We start from the raw sequence: 12995 nt of genomic DNA, 5'->3' as shown, positions 1-12995 counted from the left end.
AGCAGACTGACACTATAGAGATAAACACAGCCAGCTCTGACAAGCTGTTTGTCAGCAGCGTGGCTGTGATTTATGAAGGATTGCAGAGTGCAGGGGGACCTTAGGGGGGTTTGGGATAGCAACAGAGGCTGGGCTGTATAGGCAGATCCAGCCTCTGTATGCAGATAATATTCTTCAAACCCACCTCAGGTTCTCTTTAACCTTCCTGGCGGTAAGCCCGAGCTGAGCTCGGGGTAAGCCGCCGGAAGGCACTGCTCAGGCCCCGCTGGGCCGATTTGCATAATTTTTTTTTTGCTGCACGCAGCTAGCACTTTGCTAGCTGCGTGCAGTGCCCGATCGCCGCCGCTACCCGCCGATTCGCCGCTATCCGTCGCGCCGCAGCCGCCCCCCCCCCCCCGACCCCGTGCGCTGCCTGGCCAATCAGTGCCAGGCAGCTCTATGGGGTGGATCGGAATCCCCTTTGACGTCACGACGTCGATGACGTCGGTGACGTCATCCCGCCCCGTCGCCATGGCGACGGGGGAAGCCCTCCGGGAGATCCCGTTCTTTGAACGGGATCTCCGGATCTCCGATCGCCGGCGGCGATCGGAGGGGCTGGGGGGATGCCGCTGAGCAGCGGCTATCATGTAGCGAGACTTTGTCTCGCTACATGAAAAAAAAAAAAAAAAATTTAAAAAAAAAGATTTGCTGCCCCCTGGCGATTTTTTTGCAAACCGCCAGGAGGGTTAAAGGGAACCTGAAGTGAGTGATATGGTGGCTTCCATTTTTACTTCCTTTAAACAATGCAGTTGCCTGGCTGTCCTGCTGATCACGTGTCTCTAATACTCTTAGCCACAAACCCTGAACAATCATCCATATCAGATGCTCTGACCCAAGTCTGACTGCATTAGCCACATGCTCGTTTCAGGATTGCAACTCAGACACCATTGATGCCAGAATAATTTCTAAGGAAATAAATATGTCAACCTCCATAACACTCTCACCTCAGGTTCACTTTAAGAGACAGGTTAAAAAGTGGCACTGCATAGACCAACAGTGCTCTTGCTTCCCAGACGATTTTTTCCTTTATTAATAATGAATGAATCCTCACATTGAACACCAGCCTAGAACTCAGACATGAAATAGCATAATCCCCTGTAAAAATCCAGCAACTCCCATGCTTTCAGAATTTAGGTGAGGCTTTGCAAGGGGGAAGGTTTCACTCAAATCCTGTCAATGAATGCAAGGGCTATAAATAAAACAATCATGCTGTTTTTTTTCTTTTATATAAAGCAAAACAAGACCCCAATGTAAATTCTATTCTATGGAACCTAGGCACATCTATATGTTGGCGGGACACTGAAGAACGGGTCCTACTGGTGCTGACTGAAGGCCTTGAAATCAATTGAAGCCGAGGCGGCCTTTGGGGGGAGCAAGTGGGGCAAAACCCCTTAGGCCCCACACCTCAAGGGGGCCCACAATTATGTGTGTACCAGACTGGCTGGGGATGGGTGCTAGGCCGGCTGGGTAGCTGGAGATGGGTGCTAGGCTGCCTTGGAGGGCTGGGGATTGGTGCTAGGGTGGCTGAAGAGCTGAGGGTGGGTACTAGGCTGTCTGGGGAGCTGGGGATGAGTACTAGGCTGGTTTGGGTGCTGGTGATAGGTACTAGGCTGGCTGGGGAGCTGGGGATGGGTGCTAGGCTGGCTTGGGTGCTGGAGATGGGTGCTAGGCTGGCTGGGGAACCGGGGGTGTGTACTAGGCTGGCTGGGGAACCGGGGGTGGGTACTAGGCTGGCTGGGGAGCATGTCTGGATAGAAAAACTTAAACTTCCCATTCAGCCAAGCACCCATCAGTCAGTAAAAAACACTTAAAGAGTAACTGTTAGCCCCCAAATTGAAATTTAAAACACTATTGCAATGTTTTATTTATTATATAAGTGAGCCAAAAAGCCAATGTACAAGTTAAAAATCAATCTAATTTTGTTACTATCTAACCTTTTCCCCCAGCTCCGGACGCAAGCCGCATATCAGATACTGTAGCATGCAGAGCATGCCTATGTCTGGCCGACCCCCCTTTTCCCCCCAGGACCAGGTGCCAATATATTCTCCCCACCGCAGCTGACCGCTCTGACACGGAGAGAGAGCGGCAGCACTTCCAGAGCAGCACCGCAGAGCAGCCGCCGCCGAGTCACATGTGAGAGAATCACATGTGAGAGAGATGCACGGCGCTGGCTGCTCTGCGGTGCTGCTCTGGAAGTGCTGCCGCTCTCTCTCCGTGTCAGAGCGGTCAGCTGCGGAGGGGAGAATATATTGGCACCTGGTCCTGGGGGGGAGAGGGGGGTCGGCCAGACATAGGCATGCTCTGCATGCTACAGTATCTGATATGCGGCTTGCGTCCGGAGCTGGGGGAAAAGGTTAGATAGTAACAAAATTAGATTGATTTTTAACTTGTACATTGGATTTTTGGCTCACTTATATAATAAATAAAACATTGCAATAGTGTTTTAAATTTCAATTTGGGGGCGAACAGTTACTCTTTAAGCTGGCCATACACTAGGCCGATTCCCCGCCGATCGAATCTGCTTTCACATCGTTCACGCTAAATTTCGATCTATTTCGCCCTAAAATATAGATCGATCCCGTCGATCGATCCGTGCGGGAAATTACCGTCGATCGCCTGCGGATAGGGAGCGTGTCGCTAGCGGCGTTCGAGTGCCCGACGACCGACGCAATACAGCTGCAATACATTTCCTGCTCCACCGGAGCGACTCCCCAGGTCTCCGCTGTCTTCTCCGCTCTGGTCTGGTCTCCGGCATGCTTCACTTCTTCCTGTCCCGGCAGGAAGTTTAAACAGTAAAGGGTGCTCTACTGTATAAACTTCCTCCAGACAGGAAGAAGTGAAGCATGCCGGACCTGGAGACCAGACCAGAGCGAAGACAGCGGAGACCTGGGGAGTCGCGCCGGCGGAGCAGGTAATATATGCGGGGGGAGCGGCAGCAGCAGCACCACCACAGATTGTGAACGGTTTCATGCTGAAATCAATTCACAATCTGTTTGCAGTAAAGGCAGCCATACGATCCCTCTCTGATCAGATTCGACCAAAGAGGGATCTATCTGTTGGTCGAATCTGATGGCAAAAATCGACCAGTGTATGGCTACCTTAAGCCAATATAAGAATAAATTACAATAAGTAATGTAATCAAACAGCAAATGGTAGTACCATTGGCTGTTTGATTACATTACGTATTGTAATTGTTCATATATTGGTTGGCTTATTGGCCTTAATTGTTTGTAAACAATAAAAAGGTGTACTGCATTCGAGGTGGACAAGCCCGTGGGCGTGATGGTACCAGGGCTGTGGAGTCGGAGTCGTGGAGTCAGAGTCGTGGAGTCGGGCAATTTTGGGTGCCTAGAGTCGGAGTTGGGAAAAAATGCACCGACTCCGACTCCTAATGAATTTGTAACTGTAATTAAAATAGAAAATATGATAAAATGTTCTATTTCTCAGATAATAGCCATTCAAAATAATGTATATATACAGTAATAGCTGTGCTTAGTCCACAAAAATGAAATAAACCAATCAAAATTCGTTACTTGTGCTGCTTCAATAAAGCAGTCCCCGTATTTTTAAGGTCAGATATACATATCTGATTGTAACTGTATATATGATGTGTACACAGGAATCTCTTATATATACTAAATAACATCTACAGTGTTCTCCCCAGGCTCTTTTAGCCGGGTTCTCCACCCGGCTAGATTTGGTGACCACCCGGCTGTCATTGGCTCACCTCCTCACATCCTCCTATGCTGTAAGCATAGTTGCCCTGCATTTTCATCTCAACCCACCCGGCTACTTTTTCATGCCACGCGGCTGGAAAAAAATTCTGGGGAGAACACTGATCTATGCTGTAAGAATAAAGCCTGATGTGTAGCTATGTCACTAATAGAGATGGTCAACGAGATGGAAATAATTCTGCACTGATGCTGATTTATGCAAGTGTATGCACTCCCTTTGCTGATGAAATCAAATAATTTGATATGTTGTTAAAATTTGGTTTGGTGACTACAAATTAAAGGGCAACGGAGACGGATGAAAAGTAAAGTTTTATACATACCTGGGGCTTCCTCCAGCCCCCTTCAGGCTAATTAGTCCCTCGCTGTCCTCCACCACCCGGATCTTCTGCTATGAGTCCTGGTAATTCAGCCAGTCAGCGCTGTCCGGCCGCATGCCGCTCCCACAGCCAGGAACATTCTGCACCTGCGCAATAGTGCTGCACAGGTGTAGTATGCTCCTGGCGGCAGAGTGTGTGCATGCGCACTACGCCCGACTGGCTCAAGTACCTGGACTCATAGCAGAAGATCCAGGTGGTGGAGGAGGACAACGAGGGACTGATTATCCTGAAGGCGGCTGGAGGAAGCTCCAGGTATGTATAAAACTTTAATTTCATCTGTCTCAGGTTTACTTTGTTACACAGTAGTACTATACTCTACATATTCACTCCCCACAGAGCTGCAGGGAATCCACTGAGAATGCTGTGCACATTGAACACATAGGTGTTGTCTGTTTACAATCTCCTCATTCCCCTGCAGAGTACCTGCACATCATTCTTACGTGTACCCACACTTACATTGCCTAGGGCCTGATAAATATTCTTTGTTCCGGTTTGTACCTTTTACAAGTACTCTTACCAAGGACTAGTTTTAGTCTAAAAGGAATAAATATAGTAGTCTACATATCCTTCTCACTTCAGTTGTCTTGTAAAATTCCTAAGCGTTGGCAGTTAAGAGACGAATTTCATGTTACATACTTTTATTCAACAAAATTGTAATATGCAAATTAGAGGAGTCGGAGTCGAAGTCGGTGGAATCCTAAACTGAGGAGTCGGAGTCGGTGGATTTTTGGACCGACTCCACAGCCCTGGATGGTACGGTAATGTATATGGCCTACACCCCCGTATGGCTCTAGGCCCCCGCATACGACACTCAACCCAGGCCCTGCGTACTCTAAGCCGCCTCTGATTGAAGGGCTTGAAATCAAGAACTGATGATAGAAGAAAGAGCATAACAATGGAGGAAAATAATAAACTTTATTCTAAAAGCTAGCTTAAAAATGTAATGAAGAACAAGCTGTCTTTATCATATATTAGAGCCGCAGATGCAACAGTTTGAAGTGCTCACAGTGATGCATGCCGGGAGATGAAGTCCTTTAATGAGAGTACATCTCCAGGACTGGAGCTTAAAATTACAGCACCTATGGTTCTCCCTGAAGAAGATGGTAGAATCATAAAGATGGGAGGGGTTAGGGAGCATCCCCCTGAAATGGAAGTAATGCCTGCCGACCCAGTATTTAAACCGTTAGGGGCAGGCTCATTTATGTGTTTTGTCCTTTCCTTGAACAGCCAATTTGTAACAATGACTGAAAAATGGCTTGTTAAAGTTGTAAACTACAGGCTCACTATAAAACAGCGCTTTTGGATGGAAGTTTGGTTTTAGGGGCATAAAGAGAAGATCTGCATATTCAGAACTGATGATGCATTGTGGAAAACCGTACTTGCTTAAATTACTTGAATTATTACAAATACCTTCTGTTTTAAAGGATATCCGAGGTAAGAGGTATATGGAGGCTGACATATTTATTTCCTTTTAAACAATACCAGTTGCCCGGCAGTCCTCCTGACCCTGTGTCTCCAATAATTTTAGCCATAGACCCTGAACAGGCATGCAGCAGATCAGGTACTCTGACTCAGGTTTTACTGCATTAGCCATATGCTTGTTCCAGGGTTTTGACTCAGACAATACTTATGCCAGAAGATCAACAGGGCTGCCAGGCAACTGGCATTGTTCACAAGGAAATAAATATGGCAGCCTCCATATCCCTCTCACCTTGGGTTCCCTTTAAGGAGACAAAATTATAATTAGCATGGTTATTTAGTAAGAGGGCTCAGTTTCTTTTAGGCCATTGTACTCTCCTATTGGTTCTGGGTCACCACAAGCTATCTGGGTATTCTGAAAAATGAATTATTTTCAAGCAAGGAACCTGTACTGTCTATGAAAGACAACCTGCACAACTATGTCCACCTTGCTGCATGAGTGATTAGCTGCAGAGTAAATGCATTTGTTACAAACATGCAACATGAGGACTAATTTATTCACAGACGTAAGGTCATAGGATATTAGGAACACACTGAAATGGCTGTGTTTGATATGCACACCAAGTCATGTCAGAAATCCTTGCAAAGCATAGAACGACACTTATACAAAAAAGTGCAGGTTCACTTAAATAAAAGTACTCAGATTCTGTGGTCTTAAAACTGAAAAAGTGATAAGCAATTGGCAGAAGCAAAAACTCATGTTATCACTGATAAGCCAAAAGACTTCTTTAATCAGGTGTGCCCTAAGAATCTTACGTACTATTTGGTTCACATTACTCACCTTCCAATTTAAATTCCCGGATAGTTTCAGCAATTGCTTGGTCCATGTTAATTCCATATCTTTTCATCTTTTCCTGTACTACTGCATCAAATGTTTCTCTTGTAATTCTTTGGCTTGCCATGTTTTCTATTCCTTCAAATGAAAATATTTAATTTAAAATTAAAATAAAAGTATACAGTGCTAATAATGACAAGTAATAAATGCACATCAGTGCTGGACCAATCCCAGAGCCCCATCAGAAGTAGATCATGCTGCCTAGCGACCAAGCATCTTGCCTCCTGTGCTCAACACAAGCATAGCCAGCTTCTGATGCTACGTACACACATGCGACAACGATCGTTCGTTGTCAACGACGAACGATCTTTTAATTGACGAAAGAACGACCGAAGTAAAGTTAGTTGTAAAAAGTGTGTAACGATCACATCGTTAGAACGAACGTTACACCACGTAAAAGCACTTAATGCGCCTGCGCATAAAATTGTAAAGTTCCTTGGAGAAAAAGAGAAATGCGCATGTCCAGCCTGGTACGAACGATCGTTTCCAACGATGTACCACTTTTGCTAACGATCGTCGGTGGTAAAAATCCGCCAAGACAGAACTTTGTTTTGTAGCGATTTGCCTCGTTCGTCGTTTGCCTTAATAGTCGTTGGTTCGTTTTTTGTAACGATCGTCGTTGGTAAAGATCGGGGAACGATCGTTACAAACGACTATAGTCGCATGTGTGTACGCACCTTTACACAGGATCAGCAGCTTATACTCTTCATCCCTCGAGTCTCTCTAGCTAAGGGCCAGTGCGCACCAAAAACCTGTAGCAGATCTGCAAATACTAGAGGTTTTTGAAGCAAATTTTCAGAGCGATTCTAGGCATGTTTAGAGCGGATTTTCTAAACATGCCTAGCGTTTTTTGGAGCGTTTTTGTGTAGTAGATTTTATATTTTGTTACAGGTAAGCTGTAACTGAACAGCTTCTGTAACAAAAATGCTTGGAACACCGTTGAAAAACATTGAGGCAAAAACTCCTCAGAAATCTAAAAAATGCTGCAGGACCAGAGTTTGCATTTGGGGGAAAAATTAACCACTCTGGTGTGCACCAGCCCATTGACATACATTAGCCAAGCAGTTTTCCACCCGCAAGCGTTTTAAAAAACGCTCAGAACCATTCTTGGTGTGCACCAGCCCTAATATCTTTCCCTGCTTTTCCAGAAGACTGTCCAAGCCAGGGCTGTGGAGTCCATACAAAAATCATACGACTCTTCAGTTAATGAAACCACCGACTCCAACTCCAGGTACCCAAAATTGCTCTGACTCATCCAACTCCGACTCCACAGCCCTGGTCCAAGCACAACTTCTTTGTGATATCCTTGCCTGTCTTTCATCAGATAGCCGTTTTTATTTTGACAGTAAGTAAGGACAGGTCTGCAAGGAATCTCTGATTCCTGAAAGAAACAATCAGACCAGAATGCCACACCAACATGCATGTGTATGGTACCTTTGGAAACCAAAATTGAATCTCCTGCAGATTCCTCTGTTTGCGCATGGGGAAGACAGCTGAAGGAGGAAGATGGGAGCTGGATCATGTGTCCCCTCTAAGCAGCTGCATCCTGCATGCACATCCCTGCTCAAAATGATTAGACTCAAGCCAAGGTTTTAGCAGGACTAATAGGTGCTTACCAGCATTTTTGATTCGTTAAAAGGCCAATAAAATGGTAATTTCTGATAAGTTCACAGAATAATATGCTCTAAAGATCATAATTTAGTAGGTGATACATGCTGCAGCATTTACAGTTTGGGTTTAAATTTAGGAGGGGGGCTAGTAATCTTGTTGCCAGGGTTTTTTAGCAAGCATACAAGGACTCAAAATATATATGTACGCAATTTGCATACAATGCTTTCCTATGAGGAAAAACAGTCATGTGTTTCACTTGCATTTGTTTTTACAAAATAGATATGATACTGTCTTCTCCATAGCAAAAGGGAGACTGAAAAAAAAAACACAAATGTGTAAAAAAACAAAACGCACAACCAGAATCGAAAAAAAAAAACAAAACAAAAAAACCCCACAGAAATGCCCAAGGCCGAAGACTCATGCTTTTCTGCACAGCCTCATTGTTTCTTCCTCCATACATGTAATTTACAACAGGGGTAAACACAATTTTTCCATAAGGGTACATGCTTTAATAACGTTGAAATACACTGCTATATACTAGCTGACAGTCTACTGACAGGAAGCAATACAATTCGAGTAGGGTATGCTGAAACACGTAGATATTCATTTTCACATTAGGTATTAGGGCTGCACAGTTTTCAGTTTAAAATCGAAACCGCGGTTCGTGTCAAGATGATCTGGTGATTGTCGGTATCCTCGGTTTTTCATAGTGCCCGGCCCGCTGTCTGTACGCTTGTCTGGCCCGCCTACCGCTGTGCGCCGATTGGCCAGAAGCAGTGAATAGGTATTATTGTTAATGAGCGGAGGGCGGATCCACTCGAGCAAGCGGAGCACACAGCTTTACCAATCGCTGTATAGCGATGGAATGACGGCAGCGGTAGGCGGAGCTGTACGCTCTGTACAGCTCCGCCTACTGCTGCCGTCATTCCATCGCTATCCAGCGATTGGTAAAGCTGTGTGCGCCGCTCGCTCGAGTGGATCCGCCACCCGCTCATTAATACATATTCACTGCTTCTGGCCAATCGGCGCACAGCGGTAGGCGGGCCAGACAAGCGTACAGACAGCACCGGGCACTATGAAAACTGCAGATAGTGACGATCACCAGATCGTCTTCACATGAACCGCCCCCCAGCTCTTAAAGAGGAACTCCAGTGAACGTTTTACTGCTGACAGGTGACGTAGCTGCTGCATGGTTTTTGGCAGTTCGAAACAGCTGTAAACAGCTATTTCCCACAAGGCAACAAGGTTCACAGACAGGAAACTGCCAAAAGTTCGAACTTTTCTTGTGGAAGGGGTTTCACCACAATATCAGCCATACAGCGCCCCCTGATGATCCGTTTGTGTTATAGTATCAGCTACTGATTGAGATAAAGTTCAATTCTTAGTCGGAGTTTCTCTTTAAGCAATCGTCCGGCCGCAGTACCTGGCTAAACTATACTGGGGGCATTGTGAATTTAGTGCTAAAGCTCGATTTAAAAAAAAAATTGTGAAAAAAATCAAAATCTCAATTTTTGAGAGAAAAATCGCAATTTCAATTTTTACCTAAAATCATGCAGCCCTATTAGGTATACAGTATAGATTTCAGGTGCTACAGTAAAACCTTCATTATTTGGCACCAAGGGGATTGGCTGATGCTGGATCAGTGCAGTTTCTGGTTGCTAGAGGATCAATGCTAAAAAATAGGCCTGACTAAAGACAGTACTATACCTCAAACTGTATACTTACCAAAAACTCTGTATTGTTATTAATATTGATATATCGCTATCATCTTCCGCAGTGCTGTACAGAGTATACGTAGTCTAGTCATTAACTGTTCCTCAGAGGAGCTCACAATCCAACATGTTGAAATACAGTAATTAAAAACAAATTAAGACAAAGAACAGATTTAGCTTAAAGCGGAACTGAAGATCTTCTAAAAATAAAGAGTTTCACTTACCTGCAAGCCCCTTGCAGCCCATCCAGTCCCGTGCTGGTCCTCCACAATCCTCTGTTCTCTCGCCGCCAGCTACTTTTGGTTTCGCCGACGGGCTACTGCACTTGCGCGGCTCTGGCCACACGTATCCTTCACGTTCCAGTCCGCAATAGTGCTATTGCAGGCGGGTACACGCAGGCGCAATGAACCCTTGACTTACAAGTCGAGTACCGAAACTAGCTGGCGGCGGGAAAAGAAGTATCGTTGAGGAGTGCTGTGGGACAGAACAGCTGCAAGGGGCTTGCAGAAGCCCCAGGTAAGTGAAACTCCTTTTTAGAAGAGCTTCAGTTCCGCTTTAAAGGAGAACTGTAAGCTATAATAATAATAAAAAAAAGTTTAACTTACTTGGGGCGACATTAAAGTTGCAAAACCCACAAGTGAGCTGCAGTGGGGGACAGGAGGATCTTTTTTTTGTTATAGCTTACAGTTCTCCTGTAACAGAGGCTTATTACTGTATAAAGAAGTGTAAAAGTAAATGCATACATCCTGAAAGGCTAGACTTGTTATTCTCGTTGCTTGAGAATTCTGATAAACTGAGTTCTGGATAGCGGGAGTTTTACTGTATAGTGGAAAGTGGGTTTAACACGAGATTCAAGAAAGTAATGGGAAAGGATGGGTGTGTTCCGCAGTTCATCATTCGGCCGTCGCAGCAGCCACGCGTCCGCCGCACAGCCAGGCTATGCATGCAGCACGTAAACTAGGTATTGCAGGAAGAAGTGCATAGTGATTCACTGCTGTCCTCTGACCCGTCTCCTACCTACGACATAACAAGAAAAAAACAAGAGCAATTACCTGTTCACACAACAAACCACACCAGGCCTGCAGCTCCTTCTCTACCCAGATTACGCTGAGCTCACAAGCGGCGGCCGTGCGCAGACGCATGACGTCAGCGAGATAATAGCCATTTTTACTAAGGGCAAACCATTAATTTTGTCATAGTTTATGTGTAATACTAAGAAATACTCTATCACAAGAGAGTTTCATATTGGAATTGGCTAGAAATGTTGTACTTAATTTTGGAAATAAATGGTAAGAAGTACATAGAGGAGAATGTAGTGACGCCACTTCCGCCCGCGGTGGTGATGCCAGGAGCCCAGAAGGTACACTGTATGACCGCTTGTCAGCCTTGCATGAGCGACTGTTTTGGGGTAATTTACTGTTTTAATATAGTAATATTGGTTAGTTATGTTGAGGTAGATTACTGTGTTTGTGAAAGGGCTGACTTGTGTCGTTGAATAGATCAGTGAGGTGACTGCTCTTTTGTTACACATAGCAACCTGTGAGGCGTAGATTTCTATTATGGAAGCTGAAAAGACATAAAAATCCTACTGGCTACTTATAATGCCCAGCTGATACCAGAGAAAATGACAAATATGCATGGGCATATTTTGCTCAACACGTTCTGCTGTTTATAAAGCAATAAAAGAGTACAATTGTCTGGCACTCGATAGTGCTGGAAGTTGCAATTGGAAAAATTGAGACTGCTCTCTACCTGGTGAAGAGATCACAATTGTAGCAGAGAAGAAAAGCAGGTCTGGCACCAGTCGCAATGCTTCAGTGAATTTTTATTCCAATAAGTACAGTAAGGTTACATGGAGGTCCTGAAAGGACGGCCTGACATACGTTTCGCAGGTTCCCCCGCTTCGTCTATTGGCCTCTGACGAAGCAGGGAAACCTGCGAAACGGCTGTCAGGCCGTCCTTTCTGTACCTCCATGTAACCTTACTGTACCTATTGGAATAAAAATTCACTGAAGCATTGCAACTGGTGCCGGTGTAGTGAAAAATTTTGCTACCCATCATATTTTGCAACTTGCCATAGAGGACAGTGTATGACTGTGTAGGCGTGGCTCCTCTCTGTTAACACGCCTGTAATTTTTTGCCACCACAGATCCCATTGAGCTAGAAGGGGGATTGTTCCCTCCAGGGGGGGGGTTATTAGTTGAGCAAGAGGGGGGATTGTTCCCTCCAGGGGGGGGGGGGGGTTATTAGTTGAGCAAGAGGGGGGATTGTTCCCTCCAGGGGGGGTTATTAGTTGAGCAAGAGGGGGGATTGTTCCTTCCAGGGGGGTTATTAGTTGAGCAAGAGGGGAGGGTTTGTGTGAGAATAGGGTTTGGTTGGGTTGCATTTTCTGATACAGATAGGTTAAAGTCAATGGTTAGGTTGCACTTTCTGATAGCTATACCTATAAATAAGTGCAACCGGTTGCAAAATCTGATAAAGTTGCAAAACATTTCACCACACCGGACCTGCTTTTCTTCTCTGCTACAGTTCTGCTGTTTAAATTGGAAATCCAATAGCCTATTATTTTTTCAGTATCTGCAATTTTAGGGTTTTATGCACAACTCTACCATCAGCCCTCATTTGCCAAAACAATGTGAGGGCTGGTGCACACCAAGAGCGCTTCTGAGCACTTTGAAAAGCGTTTGGCTAATGTATTTGAATGGGATGGATCACCGCAGAGCAATGCGATTTTCTCCCAAACGCGGGTCTTACAGCATTTCTGCGCTTTTCTGAGGCGATTCAGTCTCAATGTTAAGCTTAGGAAAGTGGAAAATCGCTCTGAAAAGCCCTCAAACACAGCGAGATACTATTTAATTAGCCGGGCGCAACCACCAGGTGGCGTTAATTACTATTCCCCCTCCAGGCCGCCATGGATAGTAGGGAAAGATGTAACTCTGGTGCAGTTTTATCGCCGCCTAGTGGATGCGCCTGGCTAACTGAAAAGAACCCACAGCGATTTTCCAAGCGTTTTTGTTACAGAAGCTGTTCAGTTTCAGCTCTACTGTAACAAAAAATAAAAGCGCTACACCAAAACGCTCCAGAAATCGCTAGGCATGATTGGAAAATCGCTGGGCACATGAGCCCATATGCAATTAACTTTTTCTCCTGAGTTTTCTCCTAGAAGATCATTTTTCATCTTCTGTTTAAAATAACTTTCCAGTACATT

The 12995-nt window shown here is 45.0% G+C and overlaps 2 protein-coding genes across 3 annotated transcripts in view; one reads left to right on the top strand and one right to left on the bottom strand.

Moving 5' to 3' along the window:
- Nucleotides 1–10919, bottom strand: part of SUGP2 (SURP and G-patch domain containing 2) — a 48063-nt gene extending 37144 nt beyond the window's left edge. Inside the window, exons 1-2 of the mRNA XM_068234196.1 lie at nucleotides 10840–10919; nucleotides 6411–6542 (exon numbers count right to left, since the gene is read on the bottom strand). Coding sequence (XP_068090297.1) covers nucleotides 6411–6531 — 121 coding nt within the window. The 5' untranslated portion in view covers nucleotides 6532–6542; nucleotides 10840–10919. The remainder of the gene's footprint in view (nucleotides 1–6410; nucleotides 6543–10839) is intronic.
- Nucleotides 10920–11026: 107 nt separating this feature from the next.
- ARMC6 (armadillo repeat containing 6) overlaps nucleotides 11027–12995 on the top strand; it is a 32745-nt gene continuing 30776 nt past the window's right edge. The window contains exon 1 of one of the 2 annotated variants that reach the window (XM_068271278.1): nucleotides 11027–11147. In XM_068271278.1, coding sequence (XP_068127379.1) covers nucleotides 11049–11147 — 99 coding nt within the window. In that variant the 5' untranslated portion in view covers nucleotides 11027–11048. Of the gene's footprint in view, nucleotides 11196–12995 lie in introns of both variants that reach the window. The other variant, XM_068271277.1, reaches the window with a different exon arrangement.

The sequence above is a fragment of the Hyperolius riggenbachi genome, chromosome 1 (genome assembly GCF_040937935.1).
Source record: "Hyperolius riggenbachi isolate aHypRig1 chromosome 1, aHypRig1.pri, whole genome shotgun sequence".
Classification (NCBI taxonomy): Eukaryota; Metazoa; Chordata; class Amphibia; order Anura; family Hyperoliidae; genus Hyperolius; species Hyperolius riggenbachi.
The sequence above is the reverse complement of the archived record's forward strand: the minus strand, read 5'-3'. Positions and strand labels throughout refer to the sequence as shown.